At 51.8% G+C, this 27,576-nt stretch overlaps 2 protein-coding genes across 6 annotated transcripts; both read right to left on the minus strand.

Moving 5' to 3' along the window:
- Window positions 1-14,858: 14,858 nt before the first annotated feature.
- Window positions 14,859-17,088, minus strand: RPP25L (ribonuclease P/MRP subunit p25 like). Of its 4 annotated transcripts, none has more exons than XM_027550057.1 (2): window positions 16,985-17,088; window positions 14,859-16,263 (listed from the first exon to the last, which is right to left on the minus strand). In XM_027550057.1, the coding sequence occupies exon 2, from the start codon at window positions 16,228-16,230 to the stop codon at window positions 15,739-15,741; it is 492 nt and encodes a 163-aa protein (XP_027405858.1). In that variant the 5' UTR covers window positions 16,231-16,263; window positions 16,985-17,088; the 3' UTR covers window positions 14,859-15,738. The 4 variants fall into 4 exon arrangements, with proteins under 4 accessions (XP_027405858.1, XP_027405859.1, XP_027405860.1 ...); XM_027550058.1 differs by having other exon boundaries at window positions 14,859-16,260; window positions 16,985-17,084; XM_027550059.1 differs by having other exon boundaries at window positions 17,023-17,075.
- A 1,718-nt stretch (window positions 17,089-18,806) lies between these two features.
- Window positions 18,807-27,215, minus strand: DCTN3 (dynactin subunit 3). Of its 2 annotated transcripts, none has more exons than XM_027550061.1 (7): window positions 27,077-27,215; window positions 23,598-23,682; window positions 22,682-22,768; window positions 21,011-21,094; window positions 19,984-20,042; window positions 19,327-19,386; window positions 18,807-19,134 (listed from the first exon to the last, which is right to left on the minus strand). In XM_027550061.1, the coding sequence occupies exons 1-7, from the start codon at window positions 27,170-27,172 to the stop codon at window positions 19,045-19,047; spliced, it is 561 nt and encodes a 186-aa protein (XP_027405862.1). In that variant the 5' UTR covers window positions 27,173-27,215; the 3' UTR covers window positions 18,807-19,044. The 2 variants fall into 2 exon arrangements, with proteins under 2 accessions (XP_027405862.1, XP_027405863.1); XM_027550062.1 differs by having other exon boundaries at window positions 18,807-19,164; window positions 19,290-19,386.
- Window positions 27,216-27,576: the final 361 nt, after the last annotated feature.

A 27,576-nucleotide genomic window follows, 5' to 3' on the forward strand; every position in this document is an offset into this window, starting at 1 on the left:
AATTTCCCCCTATGTTCTCTCTTAATGAACAAAACATTTCATGTTGAAATTCCTTCTCTGCCCCCAGCCCAGTGTCTCCAGGACCCCCCAGCCTGACCAAGCAGGGGGACCACTAAGAGAGGAGTAACAGAGTAGAGGGAAGCCCCCAGAGGAAGTGTCATTCACATTGAAGGGGGCATCTTTTTTCATGAATAATTAGGGTGACTTTTTTTTTTCACTTTTGGCTAAAATCATCCACTCCTATGGCAGCTTCCCAGAAAGGGCGGCGGGAGAGTGGCCGGCGCTGTCCCGAGGCCCAGGACATGGCCCCCCTCCCCTGGGCGAGAAGCCTTCCCTGAGTTGTTTTCCTGGTCTCTTCCTCTTGGATGTTTTTTTGATTATTAATCACATTTTCCATCCGCAAGCTCGGTCCAGACCCCCTCCCCTGGGGTCAGGGCTGGACACAGGGAGGAGGAGCAGTCTCTAGGACAGGATGGGCAGTGACCTGGTCTTGGCTGCCCTAAAAGAGGTCGACAGCAGCATGTCACAGATCACACCTCCGCCACCCCAGGAGATAATAAGATGTCAATCAATACGAGCGGAGTAAACGAATGAACAGGTGTCCAGCTTTCACAACATGCAGCTGGTACTGAAGGCAAAGCCCCCAGTATCCCTCTCTTGATGGCACAGACAGGGAATCCGCTCAGAGAGGGAGAGTCATCTGCCCAGAGTCACACAGCAAGTTAGTACCAGAGCCAGAACAGGACCCCAGCAGTGCTGATGGTTCCTCCATCCATAAGGCAGTCAATAAATATGTATTGAACACTTAGTATATACCAGGCATTGACTTAAGTGAGAAGACAGTAGTGAACCAACCAGATGAAAATTTCTTCCCTCTCAAGGCTGTGGAGCAACTAAAACTCCACACGCTGCTGGTGGGTATATAAGTTGGTTCAACCACTTTGGAACACTGTTTGGTGGGATCTTCTAAGCTAAACATATGTATATCCCATGACCCAGCAATTCCACTCCTAGATGTATAGCCAAAGGAAATTATTGTGCATATTTACCAAGAATGTTCTCTGCAGTTTATTCATTATAGCCTCAAGCTGGAAACCACTAAGTGAATGAATAGATTGTGATAGAGTTCCAACAATGGAAAAGGACCAACTATAGCTACACACAACAAAAATGGATAAAGCTCACAACCAAAACATTGAGCAAGGGGGCGGGGAAACAAGAACCAAACAGGAAGGAGTATGTATTGAATGATTTCACTTCTATAAAGCTCAAGGCAAAGCTGATTTACAGTGAGAGAAGCCAGAATTGCAGTTACCTTTGCTGGGAGTTGAGGGGGGCTAGGGAGGGCAGGGAGGTTTCCAAGAGCATACATGCGTATGTCAGAATTTAAGTTGTGATCTTAAGATGTGCGCACTTTATTGTTTACTTTTTGCCTTTAAAAAATAAAAAAGATGTTTAAAAATCTCCTGGCCTCATGAGATTCACATTCTAGTCGGGGAAGATGAATACTAAATAAAATAGGTAAGTGTTAAGTCTGTCCATGTAAGAGTGCTGAGTCTGACTCCATAGGCCCCTCGGGGAAGGAGCGACAGCCTACATGTCACCTAAAAGAAGCCTGGATAAGCCCCTCTGCCCTTCCCCAAAAGGCCACACTCTTTTCCCCTAGAGTAGTGAGCGCTATGTTCCACTACCTATCTACTTGGATGGCACCTGTGAGCTCCATGAGGGTGGCCCTATGGCCGCCATCTCCAGGCACCTAGAGCTCCTACATGGGAAGAACAGATGCTCCTACCATGGGAAGCAGAGCTAAATAAATGTCGAATGAGTGAGTGAATGACTGATGCAAGCAGGAACTGGGGAAGTAGAGTCCCAGGACACAGGAGAGAGAGCCTGTCTGGATGGGTCACAACCTCCAGGGATGGGAAACAGGGTTTGGTATTCAGTAGGGGGTTGAGCAGAGACCTCGAAGGCAGAATGAGGTTTTCTGAGTGGCTCAGAGACCACATCCTGAAGCACCTCTGGTGCCAAGGCCACACAGGCCTGAAAAGGCATAAAGTAGGTAAGGAACAGACCCAGATTTGCCTTCTAGTGGGAAAGTTGAGCCTGCCAGGAAGAGGATGGCAAGAAGGTCTAAGACTGGAGGTGGGGCAGCTAGGGAGGAGGTGTTAGCAGTGACCAGTGGGAGAGAAACCTCCATCCTGATTAGGGGCAGGGCCATGGGGCAGAAGAGAGAATGCCGGGCTTTGGAGGAGGCAGGGAGCATGGGCACTCAGATTCATCTTCTTCAGCTGCTCCCATTACCACTAGAGGGAACCGCACCCCCTCCCCACCCGTTGCCCTATACACAGAGAGCAGGATCCCCAGACACTTAGTGTCCAGGGTCTCTTCTCCCGAGGTCCCGAGGCCCAGGTGATCCTAGGCTCTGGGCTATCTGGAAAGAGAAGTAGATGGTCAGGGATTGGGGAGAGGATCCAGAGCGGGTGGGGAGAGAGGGACAGAAGAGGACAGGGCAACTAGGGGTTAGCCGCTCTGTGTGTTGGAAGGTGGGAGCAAGAGCAACAGACTTGCACAATCACAGATGCAGATTTCCTCTTGTGTTGCAAAAAATGTGCATGAAACTAATTCCCTGCTCAGAAACACCCACCCCCATGGGCCCTGATCCCCCTCCCCTCCCCTTCTTCACAGGGGAGGCACACGTCTTTAAGGATTGTCCCCCTGGAGTGCCAGCCCAGAGTCTGCCCTTGATCTCTGCTGCTGTAGAGGTGCCTCCAAGATAAGAAAGAGGGCTGGGATTTCCAAACCAGAGGGCCATGTGGCCCCAAGACCAGCTCCCTCCCTTCATCTCCCGAAGCTCCATTCCTGGACAGCCTGTGATTCCCTGGGGCAGAGGGAAAGGGGAGAAAAGAGGCCCCACTTTCCCCCCAGAAACTCAACTGTGATGATTCAGAAGATAGAACAGGATTAGAGATTTGGAGACTGAATGCCAGAGACACCAAATCCCAGGGAAACAGACAGAGGCAGCAGGGGAGTTCAAGAGAGAAAACTGAATTAAATTCACCTCAACAGTCATTTATTAGCACCTATTGTGTGCTAAGCCCAGAGGAACATTTGTCTACTGAAGCACAGAGGACTCCCAGGTTTTTGGTATGTGGCTGGGAGATGATGGTGCTTTCCACAGGGCTGGAGAGGGGATGGGGCTTGATGTGGCCCGTGGAAGGGCCTGTGGGATGGTGGCCAGCAGGGGTGTGGATGGGGAGAGCAGAGAACTTGAGAGAGGGTGCATTGCTGGCGGGTGCAGTCCCTGTCCACAGCTCCCCTACTCTCTATGCCAGCACGTGTCGGCTGCACGGACATTCATCTCAGACTGACCTGGGCACTATGAAGGTGCTGGAAGCAGGCAGGGTAGACCAGGGAGCAGGGAAAGGCAGTGATGAGGGGGAGGGGAGGAGAAAATTGAGGCTGAAACCTTGGGAAGCATGATTAAAAGACAGAGAGAGCAGAGAAAGGGTGGTAGCCCCAGAGGGAGAAGGACAGCCAGGAGGCAGGGTTGTCACAGGACCAAAAAGGAGCCTGGTGAAGCCAAGAAAGAGCCCTGGGCTTTAGCAGCCAGGAGTCAGGGGAGGCCAGCGGGGCCAAGCTGGTGCTCTGGAGTTCGCTGATACAGAGGCCTGTGAGCAGAGGGTGGGACCCCTTCCCCAGCCTCCCCGTTGTCCCCAGAGCCCTGCTTGGTCTGGCAGCACCTCTCTCAGCCAGGGCCAGGGGAAGAAGAGGATGAAAAAGCTCCCCCACCTCCAGACTGCCATCCCTGTGCCCCTGGACTTCCCAGGAGGGTCCTGAGCCCGCCTTGAGCTTGGGAGCCTGAAACAGTCTGGGACCCTTGGGGACCCCGAGGGTAATTAAAACCAGGGCTAAGACATTAGAAACCATAACGCCGACTCCCCGGCTCCCCCAGGCTGGCTCCTGGTTTTCTTCTTGCCAGATCCTCTCTGCTGCTGACAGCTCGGCTCTCTAGGCCCCCACCAGCTGGGCTGATGACCCTCCTCCACAAACCAGGGGCCTCTAACCAGAAGGCCCCCAAAGCCAGCCTGCAGGGACCTCCTTTCTGTGCTCAGACAACCTCAGTGTATACTAGGCTGATCCCCATATCAAAGCATCCCCCATTTCAAATCTGGGTCCCTTATTGCAGAAGCTATCCTAGGGTGCTGAAGGAAGACCATGGGAAGGGTTTCTTGATAGGGAAAGGAAGGAGAGAGGAGGAGACGTGGGGCAGAAGTGCCTCTCAACTAGAGGTGTTCCACAAGGGTGTGGGAAAGAAAGAATGAGTCTTCCAACCTGGGCCCCACCAAAGCCGGGTGTCGGCTGGGCCGAATCTGAAGCAGGGCCAGGACAGGCTGCACCCCAGGGTGGCAGGAAGGAGGGAGGTCCACTCGGTTCTATGGAGTTCCCCTTCCCCCCTCTCCCTGCCCTCATGTCTCTGACAACAAGGTCAGGAAGCCACATGTTTGCTGGTCTGATGGGAAGGGCCCTCCTCCTACACAGCTGTCTGGCGATTTCAGGATTCCCAAATTCCCTGGGAGTGCTGCCGTGGGAATCTGTCTCCCCCTCGGTCTCTAGGTCTGCCTCACTCCTTGGCTCTTCAGGGAGACCAAAGGGATCAAACACCTTGTTTTTGTTTTAGTCGCTGAGTTGTGTCCAACTCTTTTGCGACCCCATGGACTGATGCCCACCAGGTTCCTCTGTCCATGGGATTCTCCAGGCAAGAACACTGGAGTGGGTAGCCATTTCCTTCCCCACGGGTGTCTTTCAACCCAGGGATCGAACCTGAGTCTCTTGCATTGGCCGGTAGATTCTTTACTGCTGAGCCATCAGGAAAGCCCCGTCAAATACCTACTCCATCACTTACTGGCCTTGTGGCCTCAGGCAAGTGACTTACTGTCTTGGTGTCTCAATTACCCGAGGAGTGAAATGGAATCAGAATCGCGCCTAACACCTAGGACTGTTGTGGAGATTCAGTGAAATGAGATAATCCAGTCTAGTGATCCGGCACCAACCTAGTGGGTACTAGAGCCCCGTCTGGCTTGGGCTTTCTCCCCATCCATGTCTCCTCCTCTGTCTGTTGGTCTTTCTCTCCATCTGGCCATCTATATCACTCTGTTTCTCTCAGTCTTTGTCCACCTTTCTCTCTCTTGTCCTCTCCCCACAACCAGCTCTGTCCAGACAGCCCTGGTTGACTCTGCTCCAACCCATGTTGATACAACCAGCCCAGGCCGACGGAGGTGGGGTGTCCGGGAGGTTTTTAATTCAAACACGGAATTCCCAGCAGCAGGATCACGCCTGGGCCTGAACATGGGTGAATCACAGTTGGTGGGAAGAGCGATTATGTCTGTATCCTTTCTGGAGGGGCAGGACTGGGGGCTCAGTCTGGCAGCCTCTTGGAGGAGAGGGGACTTGCCCTGACTGCGCTAGCCACCCCCACACCTGGGCTCAAGCCAGATCCCCCGTATTCAGGGCCTGTGTGGAGGTAAGGCAACCTCCCCAGAGCCCAGGACCAAAAGGGGAAGCCCTCCACTTCAACGTGGAGGTGGTTTGTGCAGGTTTAGTCTCTAAGTCGTGTCTGACTCTTTGCAACCCCATGGACTGTAGCCCGCCAGGCTCCTCTGTCCATGAGATTTCCCAGACAAGAATACTGGAGTGGGTTGCCACTTCCTTCCCCATGGACTGGTCTACCTGCCCTCAAAACACTCTCGTCCACCCTCACCCCCAAGTCTTGTTCTTAGCTTCCCATAGCCCATCCCGAATCCTGTATAGAGGCATGTCTCTGTCTCAACCTTGATCTGTGACTTCTGCACCCCCAAACTTAGGCTACCAAGGATAGGAAACTGTGGGGGTTGAAGAGTCTAGGTTCTTCACTTGGACCAAAGAGTTCCTTCTTGGGAGGGTTGGGGGAGACAAAAAGTCTAGATGTCACTTTTGATCACTGTGGACCTGTGAAGGCAGAAGGCATGCATGAAATAGGTGTTCTAGAAACATAAACCAAATGGAGGAGGGGGATACAAAGGACCCCAAACAGGGAACTGGATGGCTGAGGCTGCAGCAGGCAGAACCATGAGTAGGCTGTGGAAAGGCTGCTGTTTGATTCTGTGGCTCAGCAAGGAATCTTCTCTGGGGGCCAGGATTGGTCTCAACTAGTCCCAGATGCCCCCATACCTGGGTCCCCGCCAGGCTCCTCATGTCAACCCTTGGGAAGAGGGCCAGGGTTGAGGTCAATTCCCTATTCCCAGTGCATCATTGTCTCAAGGTGCCCACCAGCTTCGTGGAGCGGGAGCTGGAGCTACAGATCCAGAGAGGGAGACACACCAGGCAGGGTCACACAGCAGGCAGAGGCTGGGAGCCCTGATGTCCTGGCAGCCAGCCTGGGTCTGTCACGGGGATCCTGTGCCAACACTGTGACAGGGGCCAGACCAAAAACAGGCATTTATGTGGGGAGAGAGCCGAGGAATCCTTGAACATGTTGGCAGCTGGGCCAGGGCTAGAGCATCCCATCAGGCAAGGACAGATGTGCAGTTTCCTGTCTTTCCCATCAGATGGAGACAAGCACTGGGATAAGGGGTTCTGAGAGGCAGAGCACAAGAGAAGAGAGAGAGAACCTTGGGAGAGAGACCAAGAAATAGACACAATCAGAGTCAGACACAAAAATAGAGATATGGAGAAATAAGATGTGAGTCAGAGACACAGAGATAGGGAGATGCAGAAGGAGGGAGAGCTAGGGAATTAAAGACACAGAGACCAAGATTAGGCAAGACACAGAGTCAGAAAAAACTGTCTTCGAGTCTCAGAGGAACCATGACACAGTGTCAACAATATACAGACATAGACAGACACTCAGAGACTAGGGAGATGGAAAAGAAAAACAGGAGGGAGAAGTAGAAATGAAGATGATGGGGAGACAGACAGAAAGATCCAGAGAGGCAGAGCAATGGAGAGAGGGCAACGCAAAGGGGGACAAAGAGAGAATGAGGCAGAGAGTGAGGTCAGCAGCAGGCATGTGGAAAGCAGGTGACAGAGGAGAGTCTCCCGGTCTCCAGTCTCTCCAGCCTGGTCTCTCCAGGGTTTGGACCCCCCATCCCCTTGCTATTCTCTGGTTTCCATAGAAACAGGGAGGGCAGCGCTGAATTTGCATATACATCTACATCCTTTCTATCTGCATAATTCAACAGGTTTCCGTGCATATTCATGAGACCATGAATGAAGGTGACTCTTCCAGTCCCTGCTCAAAACCTGGCTGTGACGCCCCCTGGCTTGCAGTACACAGGAATGGCTCTGGGCCCAATCTCACAGGCACTGACTTGTCCCTGCCAGACCCTGCTAACAACATTCCCTCTCACCCTGCTCCCCAAACACTCCCCCTGTACTTCCCGACTTCCCGACCTTTCCTCAGGTGAGGCCCCTCTGCTTTCCAGGGACGCTGATGTCCTTTTCTCAGCATCAGTCCTGCCGACAGTACACACGCACACAGGCACTTCGCACACTCACTTGTGTGTGCACACATGAACTCTGGTGGAGGGGGCATGACAGCAAGGGAGCAGTGCTCACCCTGGTTCCCTGGTGGAGGAGACCCCTCAGTCACACTCCCATCTGGAGTCAGAGAAGAGAGTGCATGAAGGGATCACCTTCAAGAGGCTGAGGTCTAAGCAGAGCTGAAGGCCACAGATACACCAACAAAGAGGGACCGAGGACATTGTGGCCTCCACGTGGAAACTGACAGAGACCTGCAGTTCTGGCAAGAATAACCCGAGGAGCTAGAACAGAGCCTGAAGGAGTCTCCAGAACAGAAGGACTGAGGTGGCTCAAATGGTGGGGGAGAGGCTGCCTAGGGACAAGAACCCTTTCAAAGTGCCAAGCCTTGAAAGTTCTTGCAACCTGGGCAGGGCTTCTCCAGGGCCTTCTCCAGCCATAATTTTGGTGTCACCATCTCCCCTGGATCCCTGCAGCAGCCTCCTCACTGCTCACTCTGCCCTGTGCCCTGAGTCCACTTTCCACCCTGCGGCAGCCAGAAGTCTCTCTGAAACAGCAGTCAAGTATCCCCCACCACTCCCTCCTCTTCACCCTTCAGAGACTCTCCATCACTCTCAAGAAAGCGTGCAAGCTCCTCAGCCAGGCACTTGGGCCTTTCCAGTCTGGCTCCCACCCATCTCTAGCCTCATTCCTCATACTCCCTGCTTTGAATTTCACAGTCCAGTGATCATTTCTATGCTCTTCTCACTTCTATGCCTTAGCTCATTCCTGCCCTTTACACAGAACGTCCTTTCCACTCTTCTTCCAGCTTTTTTGGGGGGCCATGCTACATGCCATATAGGATCTTAGTTCCCCAACCAGGGATCAAACCTGCATCCCATGCACTGGAACCATGGAGTCTTAACCACTGGACTCTCAGGATAGTCATAGCTCTTATTCGAGATCCTACATATGCACTACCTCCTTCTCTTTGAAGCTTTGCCTATTCCTAAAGACTGGATGAGGGACTCTGAACTCCTGAAGTCTAATGAACTTGCCTAATTTCTATACTCATCACACCAATAATGAAATCACTGATATATATGACTTATAGCCCTTATGGGGCTGGAGCTTCCAAGCCCAGTGACTATATTTGTCACATTATGGGTGATAATTAGCTATTTGTTGAATAACTGAGAAGTCACTAAGCCTGTGCTAGGTCGCTTCAGTCGTGTCTGACTCTTTGCGTCCCTATGGACTGTAGCCCTCCAGACTCCTCTGGGGATGTCCATGGGGATTCTCCAGGCAAGAATACTGGAGTGAGTTGCCATGCCCTCCTCCAGGAGATCTTTCTGACTCAGGGATCAAACCCAAGTTTCTTATGTCTTCTGCATTGGCAAGCGGATTCTTTACCACTAGTGCCACCTGGGAAGCCCTGAGAGGTCACTAATCCTATGGAAGGCCAAATTTCAGGCCTTGACTACCCTCTCTGTGTCCTAACTGCACAGATCCTGCAAACGGAAGAAATGCACTATTCCTTCGCAAATGATGCCATCTTGTGGACACACTCAAAAGTGCAGCCAGACATTACCTGGGAGTGGTTCAGTTCAGTTCAGTGGCTCAGTCGTGTCCGACTCTTTGCGACCCCATGAATCACAGCACGCCAGGCCTCCCTGTCCATCACCAACTCCTGGAGTTCACTCAAACTCACGTCCATCGAGTTGGTGATGCCATCCAGCCATCTCATCCTCTGTCGTCCCCTTCTCCTCCTGCCCCCAATCCGTCCCAGCATCAGGGTCTTTTCCAATGAGTCAACTCTTCACATGAGGTGGCCAAAGTACTGGAGTTTCAGCTTTAGCATCATTCCTTCCAAAGAACACCCAGGACTGATCTCCTTTAGAATGGACTGGTTGGGAGTGGTTATGTTCTGTCAAACCGGGGCTAATCCTGGAGCTCCAGGCAAATGGTGGGGAGTGAGGAGCTAGGCTCTGAACAGGGAGTGACACTGGTGTCCTTTGAAAAATCTTGATGAGCTCTAAGCAGAAAGAATGGCAACACCAAAGGCTCAGAATCAAGACCAAAGGCTCAGAAGCAGAAAAATCTCATGACAAGTGGGAAGAGTAGGGAGTTAGTGTGGCCAGAGCCCAGGGTCCAAGGGGACTGAGTCAAAGTCCATCTTACTTCCAAGACTCCTGGATGGAGGGCTAAATTAGGATCTTGGGATTAAAACACATCTGCAAGCTAAGTCATGTTGTATTCAGTTGTGTTCAACTCTTTGCAACCCCATGGACTGTAGCCCGCCAGGCTCCTCTGTCCGTGGGATTCTCCAGGCAAGACTACTGGAGTGGGTTGCCATGCCCTCCTCCAGGGGACCTTCTTGACCCAGGGATCAAACCTGTGCTTCCTGTGTCTCTTGCATTGCAGGCAGATTCTTTTCCACTGAGCCACTGGAGAAGCCCTGAAGACTCTTGAGAGTCCCTTGGACTGCAAGGAGATCCAACCAGTCCATTCTGAAGGAGATCAACCCTGGGATTTCTTTGGAAGGAATGATGCTAAAGCTGAAACTCCAGTACTTTGGCCACCTCATGCGAAGAGTTGACTCATTGGAAAAGACTCTGATGCTGGGAGGGATTGGGGGCAGGAGGAGAAGGGGACAACAGAGGATGAGATGGCTGGATGGCATCACTGACTCGATGGACATGAGTCTGAGTGAACTCCGGGAGCTGGTGATGGACAGGGAGGCTGGCGTGCTGTGATTCATGGGGTTGCAAAGAGTCGGACGCGACTGAGTGACTGAACTGAACTGAACTGAACTGATAGCTCCTCCAGTCATATTGTTCTGAAGTCCCCACTTCAAGGGTACTCACTGTGCATGCCATCTCTCAGGCAGGTAGTGAGAATGCTCAGCACATTCTATCCTGGATGGTCCCACCTCCTCAACATACCCATGATCGCCCTCCCCAGCCTCTTCAATTCCTCAACCTCATCTTCAGTGACTTTCCCTCTAGACCACCAGGTATCTACTCTCATGCCTACTATCAAATCCTGCCAGTTCCTAAAACTCTCAAACTCACTGATTTCATTTCATCCTTTGGCTACTATGAAGTGTTGAATTGCATCCCTCCATAAATTGCATCCCTCCATTATGTTGGAGTCCTAACCCTTAGTACCTCACAATGTGACCTTATTTGAAAATAGGACCTTTACAGAGGTAAGTTAAAATGAGGCCATTGGGATGGGCCCTAGTCAAATATGACTGGTGTCCTTATAAAAAGGAGAAATTTGGAGACAGAAACAGACACAAAGGGAAGACGGATGTGTCTAGAGTAAATGTGAAGACGGATGTGAAGACGGATGACTGGAGTAAAGCAGCCAAAAGCCAGGACCAAAGACTGCTGGCACACTGGAAGCTAGGAAGCATTAAGGAAGGATTCCCAGGCAGGTTTCAGAGGGAAACAACTCTGACACCTTGATTTGGGGCTTCTAGTCTCCAAAACTGTGAGACAGAACAGTTCTGTTGTTCTAAGCCACCCAGTTGGTGGCCCTTTGTTATGGGTGCCCTAGAAACTGGTACCACTATGATGAAACTGAAAGTGAAGTCGCTCAGTTGTGTCCAACTGTTTTCAACCCTGTGGTCTGTAGCCCACCAGGCTCCTCCGTCCATGGGATTCTCCAGGCAAGAATACTGGCGTGGGTTGCCATTTCCTTCTCCAGGGGATCTTCCTGACCCAGGTATCAAACCTGGGTCTCCCTGCATTGCAGGCAGATGCTTTACCCTCTGAGCCACCAGGGAAGCATACAATACTCTGTCCCACTTCTCTCACATAGTCTACCTCACTCCACCCCGTTTTTATAAGGACCTCTAGGCCACTGACCCCTGCCCCTTGCTAGCTTCACTTCTTTCCCAACCTAGGTTGGATTCCTTGGACCTTCTTCACATACACTGTCTTGCCAGTCTCACTATTCCTGCTTCCCCTGAGTCTTCACTTGGCCTGTGGGTGCTGCTGGAGTGCACTCTGACTGATGATATTACCAGTTCATGGGGCTTGTACAAGCTCATCTGGGCTTCTGGCTCTGCCTGGTCATCCTCCTATACCTCATTAGCTGCCTTCCCCAGTTGAAACAACTCTCTACCAGCCTCCTTGCTCCACTCTCAGCAGCAGAGCTGGACTTCTGCTTTGAGATTAGAAGCCTCTGAACTCTGAACTCCGTGTCTCACCTTTACCTCTATACCCACCTGCATGCATAGCCATCCTCAACTCTGTCCCTCCTGCTACAGGCAGACATCTCTCCTCTGCCCTTTGCGAGGCCCGTGCCTCCCCACTCTAAGACCCATTCCCTCTCATCGCCCCCAGGAGTCTCATTCTGAGTTAGCCACAATCCTGCATCTCCATGCCTTTCCCTACTGGCTTCCCCCATCAGCCTACAAACTAGTCTCTGCTAATTTATTAAAAATAAACAAGTAAAACTCTCTGTATCCCAGAATCATCTCTCTCCTCCCATCACAATAGTTTGTTGAAAAAGCTATCTCTACTTCCCTACCTTTTGTGCCAAGGTATTACCTTTTCTCGGAGAAGGCAATGGCACCCCACTCCAGTACTCTTGCCTGGAAAATCCCATGGATGGAGGAGCCTGGTAGGCTGTAGTCCATGGGGTCGCTAAGCGTCAGACACAACTGAGCGACTTCACTTTCACTTTTCACTTTCATACATTGGAGAAGGAAATGGCACCCCACTCCAGTGTTCTTGCCTGGAGAACCCCAGGGACAGGGGAGCCTGGTGGGCTGCCGCCTATGGGGTTGCACAGAGTCGGACACGCCTGAAGTGACTTAGCATAGCATAGCATAGCATTACCTTTTCTAAGAGATTATGGAGGAAGACGCTCAGAGTTGGTGATGGACAGGGAGGCCTGGCGTGCTGCAATTCATGGGGTTGCAAAGAGTTGGACACGACTGAGCACTGAGCGACTGAACTGAAGGAGAAAGTGAGAAGAAATTGAATTGGCAAATGTACGTAGTACTTATGCTCCCTCCCTCCTAAGCTTGGTCAGAGAATGGAGTTAGGGGACTGGAGGCCTCAATAAGGGCTTAGAGCAGGCATGAGGGGACCACAGGACCAGCAGGCTGTGGTCAAAACTTGGAACGCTGCATCTTTTTCTTTTCACAATCAAACTATTGTGATGGGAGGAAAGAGATGATTCTGGGATACAGAGAGTTTTATTTGTTTATTTTTAATAAATTAGCAGAGACTAGTTTGTAGGCTGATGGGGGAAGCCAGTAGGGAAAGGCATGGAGATGCAGGATTGTGGCTAACTCAGAATGAGACTCCTTGATTCTGAAGGCCTCTCTCTGGCTCCCTCCCTGCCATTCCTCTGGTAGGACTCACTTGGGCCCCCGCAGTGGCCAAGGAGGGAAAAGGCCCCAGATTCACTAGCCGTTGCTCCCCAAGCCTGTGTCCTATCTTCTGACTCTCCAAGTAGTGGCAGATCCTGTTCTTCTCAAGGGATTTTGACTGCAGCTCAGTTTCTCTCCACATTCCTCCTGCCATCATCAAGACCCCAGGTAGTGCCTTAATGAGGAGCTGCCCGGTGGGGAGTTCATCCTTCGAGTCCCAGAGCCTATGATGCTGCCTAACTGGATCACTCCCTCAACATAGTCACCACGCTTAGTTCACATTCTCTTTCCACCCTGGCCGCCACACACTGGATCAAGATGGGATGCTGAGCCAAAGATCAATAGTCTGCAAGAAGCCTGGTCCCAAATCTCTGGGGACCAATGATACACAGGGGACTGTTGATGGTAAAGGACATGCAAGTAGAGATGTTCAGAGAAATGGTGATATGCAGAAGCTGAGCAGGAGCAAAAAACGTGAATTAGACATAGAGAGTAAATCAGGCAGTTGCTGGTAGCCAGACACTGAGTCAGGACCACAGCCATTAGGACGGTATTAGATGCTTCATGACCTTCTGCAGTTGAGAGGCCCAGCTGGGAAGCTGCAGAGGGTTTTTCTGTCTTATCTAGTATGCCCTGAATCTCTCACCCCTCCACTCTGGGCAAGAAAAAGATGCAGTGTTCCAAGTTTTGACCACAGCCTGCTGGTCCTGTGGTCCCCTCATGCCTGCTCTAAGCCCTTATTGAGGCCTCCAGTCCCTTAACTCCATCTCTCCCAATATTTCAACCCCACCTGCCTGGACTCAGCCAGACATCACTTCAACACCCTCCAACTGCTGTGCCCATCCTGCTACATGGTCCCAGAAGAGTCCACCCTTTGTGCTTTCCTAGTGATTGGACACCCAAGCTGTGGACACAATGGAGAACATAAACTCCAGTGGAACACCCGATTTGCTCAGCTCCTTACTGAGTCCACCACTGCCACGATCCTGCTCTGGTCCCCTCAGCCTCCTGGCTACCACTGCAATCTTCACCTTTCCTTATGCTTCTGACCTGTCCCTGGTGAACCTGAGCCTACAGCCAAGGTGAGACAGAAGAGGAACCGCTAGGGGTACAAGGATGAGAACTGAAGGGGGAATGTGGAATTGAGCTTATGTTTTTAAGGAAAAAACATGTTTGTAAGCTGACTCATTCATAATGCGGGCAATGAACATTTACAGTCATCCCTCGGTATCCTCAGGGAACTGGCTCTAGGATCCCCCATGGATTTTTTTTACCAAAATACTCAAGTCCCTTAAATAAAAAGGTGGAGTACAATCAGCCGTTTGTATCCACGAGTTCTACATCCACAGATATGGAGAGCTGAGGGTATACAGACCCAGGTGATATTTAAGAATCATATGTATATTTCTACATTTAATCCTCATAACAATCCTACAGGCAAGTATTACATCTTGTTCTATGGATGAGAACACTAAAGCACAGAGCAGTAACTTCCTAGTAAGTGGCAGAACCAGGATTCAAATCCAGACAGTCTGGTGACCAAGGCCATGATCTCAACCACTATACTGTAATACACGCATACCTCAGAGACATTTTGGGTTCAGTTCCAGACCACCTCAATAAAAGGAAGATCTCTATAGTGCGAGCCACAGAAGTTTACTGGTTTCCAAGTGCTTAAAAAAGTTATGTTTACCCTATGAAGTGAAGTGAAGTCACTCAGTCGTGTCCGACTCTTTGTGACCCCGTGGACTGTAGCCTACCAGGTTTCTCCGTCCATGGGATTCTCCAGGCAAGAATTCTGGAGTGGGTTACCATTTCCTTCTCCAGGGGATCTTCCCGACCCAGGGATCGAACCCGGGTCTCCCGCATTGGAGGCAGAGGCTTTAACCTCTGAGCCACCAGGGAAGCCCTATACTGTAGTCTATTATGAGTGTGACAGAATTGTGGCTAAAAAACAATCTACATACATACCTTAATTTTAAAATATTTTATTGCTAAAAAATGCTAACCATCATTTGAGCTTTCACTAAGTTACAGTAGTAACATCATAGATCACTATAACAAATATAATAATAATTAAAGTTTGAGATATTTGAGAATTACCAAAATGTGACAGAGACACGAAATGAACACTGTTGGAAAAATGGCATTGCCAGACTTGTTCAATGCAGGCTTGCCACAAAACTTCACTTCTTATGTAAGAAATGTAATATCTGCGTGCAACAAAATGAGGTATGTCTCTATGCTGCACGTGGAGAAAAATGCAGAGTCCTTCAACCAGCCCCAAACAGGAAGCAGACAGCTACCCAGGGATCTAGACAGTCAGGTTACTGTTTGAGGCTGCATCTTCAGTCCCAGCACCCATCTGAACCTACTTTTCTTGTCTCTAGACTGGGAGCTCCTGGGGGTCAAGGGCAGGAACTCCCACTCCCTTAATCCCACTTCCAACAGCAGGCCAAGCAGAGGTTCATCAGACAAACAGACAGAGCCTTTATTTCCTAACTCACTCCTTGGATCTCTGTCAGAAGACAGATGAGAGGCACTGTATGTAGAAGGCAAAGTAACCCTTCTTCTTTCTCTACATAATATTGTATTTTATTTATGCTGTGGCAAGTTGACCTACACACTGACTTAGGATGTTGCTTCTTAAGCAATCTAGAACCCGGCAGAGACTCCACACCTGTCACTCTTCACAAAAGTCCCTTTCCAGGAGCCAGAGGGAAGGGGAAGCAGGATAAGGAGGCCCACTTTCGTAAACTCAAGTTTTGTTGGAGACCTTGAGCAGTTAGAGGCTTCTCAAAAGTACAGCCATCCTAGACACTCAGTCTAGACAACAGCTTGCCCACAGGTCCTCAGAACCGGGTATCTCGAGCCCTTCTTCTAGGCTGAGGGCCACAGCTGGAGGCAGGTGTGGGCCCGAGGTCAGGGGGTGCCCCAGGGGGCTGGTAGCCATACTCATTGGGGTCCAGGGGGTCTCGGCTCAGCAGCACCCACACTGCAGGCACATGGCTGCGGACCGTGAGGGGATCCAGACCCGTGTCAGGTGAGGTAGGCACCCAGCTGTCCTCGGTCTGCAGGAAGCGCAGCTTGGTAAGCTGGTACAAGCCTGGTACCCGCCGTTTAACAATCTCAGCACAGCTGACAGCCTTGCCTGCAGCGCGGCCAGAGCCTGAGAATACCACGTGGCGAGCGCTGCCGCCCTCCAGCCGCTCCAGCGCCAGGCCCAAGAGGTTGCGGATCTTGCTGCCGGCTCGAACCCGCATCTCCAGGGTATCAGGAGGCAGCTGGGGCATCGGGGAAGGTGCGGGGAGTTCCACAGAGCCAGCTTTCCGATAGTGCTCCATCCAGCCTGCTGTCGTGTCCGCCTCGCTGCCCTGCTACAGGGAAGTCAGAGGATGGTGGGCACTGTGTCCCAGGCCACCCCACCCTGCCTCCCTAGGGCGCTGCTCCGCCCAGATTTCCCAGAAATGGGACCTTAAACCCCTGATCCCCAGGACAAGGGGTCATGCCTGCCTCCCCCTAGCGGGGGATGTACCCCAGTCCTCTGGACGGGGCCATAACCCTCCACCGACCCTGAACACCGGCCAAGCCCCTCCATCTCTAGCTCCCTGGCACTGGGAATGAACCTTCCTCATCTGGGGTTCCTGGGGACTGGATCCAGGCCCTCACCCAAGACTCCCTAAGCACAAGGCTGAGTGCTCCTCACCCTGGGCTCCCCACGGGGCGACAGGGCAAAGGCGCCTCACTTCGTGCTCCCAGAAATCAGGGCCAAGCACCCCCCACCCCGCCCCCCACACCCCATACTCCACCAAACGGAGCCAAGAGCCCTCATCCAAAAGCTCCTCAAAGACAGAAACGATCCCCTCCCCAACTCCTGGACCCCGAAGACAGGGTCGGGCACCGCTCTCTCATCCAGAGATTCTAGGGTCGATCCCCCCCAACCTAGGGTCCCTCAGACACTGGGAAGCAGAGGCTTGACGCCAACGGCTGCTCGGGCCACCCCTGGCGTCGGGGCCGCGAGAGGCCGGGCTCCGCGGTCCCCACCGCCACTGGCCACCGCAGAGGCCCAGCACCCGGCCTCCCCTCTCCTCCTCGCACCTCCAGGCGCCCCCGCCCCGCAGGGCTCCGGCTCTCACCGCCGCGGCCGCGCACTCCCTACGCTCGATCTGAAGCCAAGATGGCGCGGGCCGAGAGCGCGCCGAAGCCGCGGGGCCGCGCACGCCGGACGGGGCGGGGCCTGAGTCCGGGTTCGCAAACTGAGAGGTGCCGGACGCCGGGGAGTGAGCTAGCCCCGGACACGCGGATCCGCTGCACGCGGGGTGTCTTCGCTGTTATGCCCCGGGCAAGGAGCATTCCTTTGCAAGCGGAGAGAGCGCTGCGGGGGAGAGGAGCGGCCAGCAGAGGAGTCCCGCGTCCGAAGTCCGCGTCGGAAGGATGCGGAGGAGTTGGCCCTTAGACAATGCGCGGCGGGCGTTATCTGCTGAGCACACCGCAGTAGCAGAGGCAGAGTGGCGGGTTTCTCTTTGGACCGGAGCTAGAGGTGCCGGGTGGTGCGGCTACTGTGGGGGCGAGAGCCTTGATCATCGAGTTCTGAACTTTAACCTCACCCTGTGGGCACTGGCGAACCACAGGGGGCTTTCATCAAGGCGCAAGTCAAACCTGTTCGTGTGCGCAGCTCTCGGGCCTCCCTCTGGTGACTCCTGGCCGCATGTCCCAGGGGCCTGTCCGCGGTGCTTAGCAAATTGCCCCGCCTATAATAAGTGCTCGAATATTTGTTAAAGCATTTGTTGAAAGAATGAGCCAGAGAAACAGCAGTGGGAAGGGGGAAAAGTAAATTAAGTTGGAAGATACTACGAGGTGGGTTTGGCGACTGTTTGGATGGAGGAGGCAAGAGTCTAGGATGGCTCAGTTTCAGACGTGTTGGATTTGAAATGCCAATGAGACCGCCTCGGTACGGTGGCGGGCAGGCCGACGTAAAGGGGCCTGGAGCCGCAGCAGTCCCGGAGACCGCAAGGGGACAGCAAACACTTGGTGGAGTGAGGTGCCATCGGTTTCTTTGCTCTTTAATACGCCAACTCTCCCTCCTTTCCAGCCACAGCACCGCCCCGCCCCGTCCCCGCCCCAAAGCCCCCTGCATCCTCTTTTAGGCTCCTCTTCTCTTCTCATAGCACCAGGAGAGCAACATAGAGGCTCCCCTCTACTTTGCACATGCTGCTCCCTTGGTTCTCAAAGACCCCGCATATCACTCTCCAGGGCTACCAGCCACATCCCTTTTTCTTCTGTGCCCCCAAAGAACCCTTGTGCCACATGGTTCCCTCCCCTTTTCCATGACTGTTTCCCCAGCTATCCTGTACAGGGCAGGGATCAGGTGGACCCTACCTGTGACCTCCCCACCTGGTATGGCATCTGACATTTAGAGTGTACTTGGTAAATGTGGGATAAATGGATACAAAACCAAATGTTCCACTCAGATCAAGCAAATGAGAGCATTCATCCTGCTGCTGCTGCTAAGTCGCTTCAGTCGTGTCCGACTCTGTGCGACCCCATGGACGGCAGCTCACCAGGCTCCCCCGTCCCTGGGATTCTCCAGGGAAGAACACCAGAGTGGGTTGTCATTTCCTTCTCCAATGCATGAAAGTGAAAAGTGAAAGTGAAGTTGCTCAGTCGTGTCAGACTCTTAGCGACCCCATGGACTGTAGCCCACCAGGCTCCTCTGTCCATGGGATTTTCCAGGCAAGAGTACTGGAGTGGGGTGCCATTGCCTTCTCTGATTCATCCTGAGAGCTCTATATCTCCCAGGAAGCTAGACTAGAATGGGTATAGCTGGTGGTCCAGCTCCTAGGAAGATGGACAACTCTGGCCTCTACCACCCTCATCCCCACCACCATACCCATCCAAGACCAGGAAGCTAACACACTCCTGCAGTGATCTCTACAGTTTTATTGTCACTGGAACAGGACACTGATGAGGGGAGGAGGTGCAAAGAGCAAATCTCAAGTAACCAGACCTCTGACCTCAGAGCCCCACCTGAGTGCAGCCAGGTAGGTCTTGGATCCAATAAATACAGAGCCACCTCTTTTCTGCTCTGTTACAAGGGCAGGCTGGCACAGGTCCTGGAGCCTGGCTGCCCCAGCCCACCCAAGGATGGGACGTGCCATTCACTCTTCCACAGGCTTCACTTGCTTGGCAGCTTCTAGCTGGCAGAGAAGTTCATCCCATTGCACAAACTGCTTGGAGAGAAGCATTGTCTGGTCACAGGTCAAGGTGAGAATGAGAATCTGAGAGAGGGAGAAGAGAGATGTTTGCCTCTGCCTAAAGGTAGGGGGAGCTGGGGAACAGACAGACTGGTTGGGATGGGATGAGAGACAGAACTAGAAATGGAACAAAAGGCCAGGCTCCATACAGCACTCCTCAGGGGTCCAGCTGAGCAGAAAGGATACAGTCTTGTTGTATTCCTCCAGGAGCGCCTTGGACTCCTCAGTGATCTCCACACACTGGTCCTGTGGGGCCAAGGTGGGGCAAAGAAAGGCGTTAGACAGAGCCCACACTCCCCACTACCTGCCTCATCAGTGGCCCTTGCTCCTCAGAAAAGGTAATGTTTAACCTCAGAGCTAAAAGGAGCAAATTTCTAAAGAGGCACTTTCAGGCTCTGCTATGGGTAGCCTAACTGCAGTCCTGAGGCTGATGGAAGAGGGAGCGAACCACACATTTAAAGACCTATTCCTACTGGTATATGCCTCCTTCTCCCCTGTCCCCTATATCTGAACCCTCTTTGAACTTCACACTAGAGCCTGGAAATAGTGAAAAAACAGTTCCTCCACCTATGGTCAAGGACACATCATCCCCAGGAATTCTTGGGTACCTCCCAACATCAATCCTCTGGTGTCTCAGGATAGCCCTAATCTGGAGGCAGGAGGCCTAGATTTTACCCGAGGCAAGTCCCTTCCCCTCTGGAAGGTGCATGCAAGACAAAGGAGAAACCCTAAGTTTCCCCTGAAGCGGACATCAGCTCCTGAGGCTACTTTCCCAGGAGACAGGGGTGGGGACAAGGAGCCTCACCACCTCTACTTTCCCACCTGGCCTCTCCCCTCCAGTACCTGCTGCTGGATGTGGATCTGGGCCAAGCGCTGCAGGCGGGCAGCATGCTCAGGAACGGCTGTAAAACACAACGCACACTGCCCAATGATGCTTGTGTCTTCCCCCGGGACTGCTCAATAGTCTATTAGGTCTTCGGCAGGATTAGAGTATTGAGTGGAGAAGCTAAACAAACGCCAGCTTCATCGACCGCTGCAGCCGGAGGTGGTGGTGGTGGGGCTCCCTGTCCACCCCAGTCCTACTCTAGGACCCAAAGGGGAGGGGAAGATACAGGCCCCTAGAAGACAAAACCTTGGGGTTCCCAGAGTTGCCCCATATACCCACCCCAGTGCTGTGAGCAGGGCAGGTAAAGAAAGCTTTGATTATTATAGGATCTGTTCCTTTGCTCTCAGCCCAGCAGGACCAGAGCTGCCTGGCCCAGGGAACAGGGAGCCTGCAGGTGGGCTGAGGACAAATGCAAGGTCCCTAAGCTGGTCACTTGGAACCCAATACCCAGAGCCTCAGCCACCATGCAGGGCCCACAGCTTAAGGCTGTCAGATGCTCAGCAGAAAACTGATCAGGGGTAGGGAGGGGGAGCTGGAAAAAATACCTCCAGAGACAGACAAGATGGATATCTGGATTCAATTAAAGTCACTGTCTGCTTGTCAAAATCCGGGCCCAGGGACTGCCCTAGGCAGTGCGGCTGGAAGAATTCACACACATTCACATAAACCACCCCCGCCCCCGCAGGGACTCTTACAGAAAAACCTGGCCTCTGCAACACCCTGAAGGACAGATGCTGAGGGGTGGGGTAGAAAACGGAAGGAATCCTAGAGTGGGAGGCCACTGGGCTTACCTGAGTGTCCTTAGGGCCAAACTGCCTGAGTTCTGAAGCTGAGCTCTCTGCCTTGGCAATTTTAATCCAGTGCAGGTGGCCAGTACCCCCAGGTGAGGGTAAAGACAAGGAGCAGAGCCAGTCTGAGCCCAGGGAAGTCCTGCCCATCCTACCTCCCCACGTAGAGCAGAGGAGATGCAACCCCAGAAGGTACCTTTGATGTGAGTGCTGTCCAGCATGGGCACCAGAGCCTCCACCTGCTCCAGAAGTGCAACCTGCGAGAGAATGAACTGCTCCTCTGCAGCATGAACAGACAGAGAGTAGCAGTGAGGCAGGCCCAAGCACGGCCACTCCCAGGCGAGGAGCTGGGGACCAGGCCAGGGAGAGGACTGAGTCCTGGAGCCGGGGCAGCCACTCTGCCCACTGCCCCCTTCTTTCTGTGCACACTCCCCAAGTCTGCCTCCACCTCTCCTGGATGCCGCTGGTCTGACCTATCTTGAGCCCTATCTCTAAGTGCCTCCAAATCCAGCCTTTCTCCAAGTTTTAACTCTGAGGCCTCTCCCTCTAGCCTCCTATCCATAAATTCAGAGAGCCTCTCCTAGGCCACAGGAGACAAAGTACTTCAGACCTGAAGTAACCAAGGGCTCCTGGGAAAGTCTGAAAGAGGGGACTTGTGCAAGATACCAGGCAGGTAGTGCTCAGTGGGTCAGAGAGGCACAATTACAAGTTCCTGGACAGCTGGGATAGTAACAGGAGAGTCCAGTGACAAGCACAGCAGGACTGGGATGGCCCTGTGCACAGGGGGTTTCAATGACTGCAGAGTGGAAGGGCATTCAAGAAGGGAGGACTGTTACGTCAGTCATCTGACGGCAAGAATGCATGTCAATCAGTAGAGGCAAAAGAATTCAATTGGCTGAACTGGAGCAAGGAGAGCACAGGAAACAGCTAGATGGGAGGGGAGATCCGGCAGTCTATAGGGAGCTTTGCATGGTAGGCTAAGGAATTAGGAATTTATCCTAGTAGGAAGAGAAAGATACAGACACGCTGAGGTTCCAAAGTAAACATGGTGGCATGCTGGAAATGTGTTTTGGGAAGATGATAGTGAGCCACATGCAAGAAGTGGGAAACTGGGGTCAAGAAGAGGACTTAGGAATAAGCAAAGGGAAAAAAAAAGAAAGAAAAAAATAAATAAAAAAGAAGAGGACTTAGGAAACTGTTCAAGTGCCAGGGGATGAACACAGAGATAGTGTCACAGGGAGGGGTGGAGAGGCTGGACTCAAGAATTGGTGCAGGAGAAGACCTCCTGAACTTGGTGTCTGAGCCACAGCAGTGGTTCAGGGATGTTCCGGTTCACCGCTGTATACCTCACACCTTGGATGTCCGGATCACAGCAGATAAGCACTTGAATGCATGAACAAACACAGGGGGTGGCAAACCATACCTCGTGGAGTAGCTAACTAACTGATAAGCAAACACTGCTAAGACAATAGTTCCTGCCTAGAACTCCGAAATCCCAGCACTTTCCCACCTGCAAGATGCTGAAACCCATGCTTATATCCTCATCTCTCCCACGGCAATGCTCTCTGCCCCCACCCTTTCCTAGAAACTCTATGTCTACCGAGCAGAAGTAAGGAAGGTTCTAAAGGAAAATCCTAGAGGCATGCCATAGATAGAACACCGGAGTTGCTTCCACAGTGGATGGCACTCTGGTCTGCAGCTGGCTCCAGGGTCTACTGTACCCAGTGCCGACCACAAGTCCACCTCCAGCCACAGTCCAGATTCCAGAGAGCAGCTTCCCAGGCTGCATCCAGGAGAGGACTGAGAGGGAGGCCATCTCTGTGCCCAACTTCCCCCAGATGCATGTGCACATCCTACCCAGCACTACCTGCCAAGATGAACTGCAGCTTGGAGGCATCAGGTAAGGCAATGCGGTCAATGTACTCAGGATCCAGGTATTTGATCAAGTCTTCAACTAGAAAAGTAACAAGATGGAAAATGGAATAAGGCTGGGGAGTGGGGATCAGTCTTGTTAAGGAAGGATATCAGGGGAAGGGTCGGCCTTGGGGAGAGCCTTGAGTGAGGAACTGATACCCACAGGGTCCACCAGGCCCCCATCCCCACTTCCTTCTCTTCCCTCTGATCACCTGCTGTTCAGTCACTAAATTGTGTCCGACTGTTTGGACCCCATGAACTGCAGCATGCCAGGCTTCCCTGCCCCTCACTATCTCTGGGAGTTTGCTCAGATTCATGTCCATTGAGTCAGTGATGCTATCTAACCATCCTGCTGGCCAGAGTCAAACTTTACAGCTGGGAACACAACTGCCTCCAATACCCTGGGCCCTTAGCATTTTCACTGATCTGTCTTCAAGGGTAGAAGGTACCTTGCCCCTCTGTGCCACTAAGACATGCCAGAACTTTATCTGATTTCTAGTTACTGAACAGGTTGCTAGCTCTGACATGATCAAAAAGGCCTGGCTGAGCCAAGGCTGGGGCTCTCAGTGCCTGATTTCTTTCCTGCCTCTGAACCTTGCCTATGGAAATTCCATACTCCGCCTCTCTCCTTCCTCAGGGGACTTTCAGGCAGAGCTCTTATCTCATAACTTAGGACATTGCCATGGGCTTGGGGTTTAACCACAAAGTAGAAAGCATACCCCAATTCACCATTTCATCAGGAAAATGTCTTCACCTGCTATCCCCAAAGTGAAACTCCAGTGACCTATTGGGCTTAAGGGCCTGGGCAGGGAACCAGGAAGCATAGGCTTGAGAAGGAGGGCAGGCAGGCACCTCATGGAAACACTTACTCTTTTTGTACAGAACCTTCACCCTCTCCCTCTTGCTGGCGATGTTCCCCAAAGCCACCTGCACCTTGACCAAGCCATCAGCCACCTGTAAGGGGAAGTGAAGTCGCTCAGTCGTGTCTGACTCTTTGTGACCCCATGGGCTATAGCCTATCAGGCTCCTCTGTCCATGGGATTTTCCAGGCAAGAGTACTGGACTGGGGTGCCATTTCCTTCTCCAGGAGATCTTCCCTACCCAGGGATCGAACCTGGGTCTCCCGCATTATGGGCGGACGCTTTATCCTCTAAGCCACCAGGGGAGTGGAAGTTAATTCCAAGATTTACCACTTGGCTCGAGGCTTGGAAGAGATAAAGAATCTTCATTTCCTCAGACTCCAAACTTCCTTGTCCCTACAATTACCCACTTCTCTTGTATTAAGAGACCCAAGTCCACTTTCTGGGAATCCTCAGTATGAACGGGTAGATAATCATGTACTCCTCGGGGAGTTTCATGTGTGATTGGGGAAGTAATGAACTACTTTAGGGTTTATGGGGCACTAGCACATACTATCGGAGAAGGCAATGGCACCCCACTCCAGTACTCTTGCCTGGAAAATCCCATGGACGGAGGAGCCTGGTGGGCTTCAGTCCATGAGGTCGCTAAGAGTCGGGCACGACTGAGGGACTTCACTTTCACTTTTCACTTTCATGCATTGGAAAAGGAAGTGGCAACCCACTCCAGTATTCTCGCCTGGAGAATCCCAGGGACGGGGGAGCCTGGTGGGCTGCCATCTATGGGGTTGTACAGAATCAGACATGACTGAAGCGACTTAGCAGCAGCATCAGCAGCAGCAGCACATACTATTGGAGAAGGCAATGGCATCCCACTCCAGTACTCTTGCCTGGAAAATCCCATGGATGGAGGAGCCTGGTAGGCTGCAGTCCGTGGGGTCGCTAAGAGTCAGACACGACTGAGTGACTTCACTTCAAGCATTATTTAATACCATCCATTTTTATCACCCCCAAAGATGCACCATAGTCATTAACAATCACAGCCCATTCCCCCTCATCCTAGCCCATAGTAAACATTATTTTCTGTCTCTGTGGATTTGCCTTTTCTGTACATTCATATGAATGGAATGATACAATATGTGGTTTTTTGTGTCTGGCTTCTTTCACTTAACATAATGCTTTCAAGATTCACCCACCTTGTAGCAGGGTATCAGTACTTCATTTCTTTTTATGGATGAATAATATTTCTTTCTACAGATATGCCCCATTTATTAATTCATTCATCGTATAGCCTCTCTTCCTCTGGGCTATACGTCTCTACCATGTGCTTTTACAGCCCCCACCCAGTGTTTCCCAACCCCATCATAGGTCACTTAATATAGTAAATGCAGGCCTACGTACCAGTCTGTATGCCCTCTTAATAGTATGAAGTAATGTTAGTCACTCTGGAGAAGGCGATGGCACCCCACTCCAGTACTCCTGCCTGGAAAATCCCATGGACAGAGGAGCCTGGTGGGCTGCAGTCCATGGGGTCTCGAAGAGTTGGACACGACTGGGCGACTTCACTTTCACTTTTCACTTTCATGCATTGGAGAAGGAAATGGCAACCCACTCCAGTGTTCTTGCCTGGAGAATCCCAGGGACGGGGGAGCCTGGTGGGCTGCTGTCTATGGGGTCACACAGAGTCGGACACGACTGAAGTGACTTAGCAGCAGCAGCACATACTATATATTCGCTGATCCCTTCCTCTTGGCTGAATTGATCTAAGCTTTAAGGGTAGAGGGTGAGGAATTCCAGTATTAAAGGGTTGAACAGAGGGAGAGACTATGAAAGTAAATGATCTCACATAGGTTTTAGGTTAGAGGGTAAGGAATGCTGATATTCAAGGATCAAATACATGAGGAGGTAAATCAGTTCAGTCGTTTAGTCGTGTCGGACTCTTTTCGACCCCATGAACTGCAGCACGCCAGGCCTCCCTGTCCATCACCAACTCCTGGAGTCCACCCAAACCCATGTCCATTGAGTTGGTGATGCCATCCAACTATCTCATCCTCTGTCGTCTCCTTCTCCTCCTGCCCTCAATCTTTCCCAGCATCAGAGTCTTTTCCAATGAGTCAGCTCTTTGCATTAGGTGGCCAAAGTATTGGAGTTTCAGCTTCAACATCAGTCCTTCCAATGAACACGCAGGACTGATCTCCTTTAGGATGGACTGATTGGATCTCCTTACAGTCCAAGGGACTCTCAAGAGTCTTCTCCAACTCCACAGTTCAAAAGCATCAATTCTTTGATGCTCAGCTTTCTTTATAGTCCAACTCTCACATCCATATGTGACTACTGGAAAAACCATAGCCTTGACTAGATGGACCTTTGTTGGCAAAGTAATGTCTCTGCTTTTTAATATGCTGTCTAGGTTGGTCATAACTTTCCTTCCAAGGAGTAAGCGTCTTTTAATTTCATGGCTGCAATCACCATCTGCAGTGATTTTGGAGCCCAGAAAAATAAAGTCAGCCACTGTTTCCACTGTTTCCCCACCTATTTGCCATGAAGTGATAGGACTGGAGGCCATGATCTTAGTTTTCTGAATGTTGAGCTTTAAGCCAACTTTTTCACTCTCCTCTTTCACTTTCATCAAAAGGCTCTTTAGTTCTTCTACACTTTCTGCCATAAGGGTGGTGTCATCTGCATGTCTGAGGTTATTGATATTTCTCCTGGCAATCTTACTGAGTAAAAGCAGCCAGAGAGATAGGAGGAAAATCAGGAGGATTTGCATTATAGATGTCAAAGGGAAAAAAAAGTTTTGAGAAGTCAGTTCTCAAATGGGACACAGTCTGGTGACAACTAATACCACAAGCAGTGTACGCATGGACGTCATTACCTCTGAGGCACTTAACTCCAGGGTATGCCCGATACAGCCACCTTCAGTGAAAGGTCTTTCCACAGGTAAAAACGGGGATGGACGGGAAGTGAGCTATCAAAATTCAGCCACTAGAGGAAAGACTGTCAGTCCATATCTGAACACTCAGTATTCAATCCTTTTCCCTCCTAATCCTGGCCCTCTCAGACTCATCCCTAACTCCCTGGAGGCTTCCTTATCCATCTCTGGTCTGCCTCTTTTGGGGTCCCTTGGACCTCTCTTTGCACAATTCACTTAGCAATTAGGCAAGGCTCTACCACGTCCCATTCACTGTGACTTAGGCTCTTACTGAAAGCTCTTACTCATTAGTCAGTTTCTCGAGTGTGTCAGGTCTCCCCAACTATCCCGCGAGGGTAAACACGGAGTCTCCTCTTTGAGTCCACCTCAAGCCCACAGTTCCCTCCATGGCAATGGATCCCGAGGGTCCGATATGCTCTGGGAGGTCTCGGACCTTTCCTATTTCAATGGCCTAGTTGCGAGCAACAGGGCTGGAGCTGCAGCATCCATCTCCAGGACCAGGCCAATAGGCCACTCCTCTTTGCCCCAGAGAGGGACCACTGGACCCAAGATCGCTCACCTTCCGCGAGCCCCGAGACCCGCCTGGTCCGTACACCCAGCGCTCCAGCTCCTCCACCCGGGCCTGTAGCCGCTGAACATCGGTCACAGCCGCCATGGCTCCCGCTGCCCCGCCTCAGCCAGGAATAGCCAGAGGGCAGGACATCCGTCCAAATAGAGAAGGCGGGCCAATCCGAGTGGACGGGAGCCCTTGCATACAGGAAGTTACGCAACGATTCAGCCCTTCGATGCGGAAGTGGCAGGCAGGGCCAACGAAAAGCTGCCTGGTATCCTAGGCAACGGCTACCTGTCAGGCGCTAATTTCCAGCCCTTGCTTGTCAAGAGGAACTTTGCCTCTCTTCTTCCAATTCCAGGGTACCAGAGAGATTTCCCCTGCCCTTTCCCCGAGGTTGCACATATAAATATACCCCTTATTGTAAGATTGGTCCATTCCCATAGAATAGTAGGAAATTCCGTGAGATACTTTTGGAATCTTCTAAGAGACTTTATTTTTTTAGGCTC

This window comes from Bos indicus x Bos taurus, chromosome 8 (genome assembly GCF_003369695.1).
Source record: "Bos indicus x Bos taurus breed Angus x Brahman F1 hybrid chromosome 8, Bos_hybrid_MaternalHap_v2.0, whole genome shotgun sequence".
NCBI lineage: Eukaryota > Metazoa > Chordata > Mammalia > Artiodactyla > Bovidae > Bos > Bos indicus x Bos taurus.

Excerpts from the sequence above, each read along its gene's own strand:
- RPP25L (XM_027550057.1), bottom strand. The coding sequence starts at position 16,230 with ATGGAGCACTATCGGAAAGCTGGCTCTGTGGAACTCCCCGCACCTTCC.
- DCTN3 (XM_027550061.1), bottom strand. The coding sequence starts at position 27,172 with ATGGCGGCTGTGACCGATGTTCAGCGGCTACAGGCCCGGGTGGAGGAG. Across the intron at positions 21,095-22,681 it reads GCTGCAGTTCATCTTGGCAG|AGGAGCAGTTCATTCTCTCG; the intron begins GTAGTGCTGGGT and ends TTCATGCTGCAG. Across the intron at positions 20,043-21,010 it reads GGACAGCACTCACATCAAAG|CCGTTCCTGAGCATGCTGCC; the intron begins GTACCTTCTGGG and ends TGTGTTTTACAG.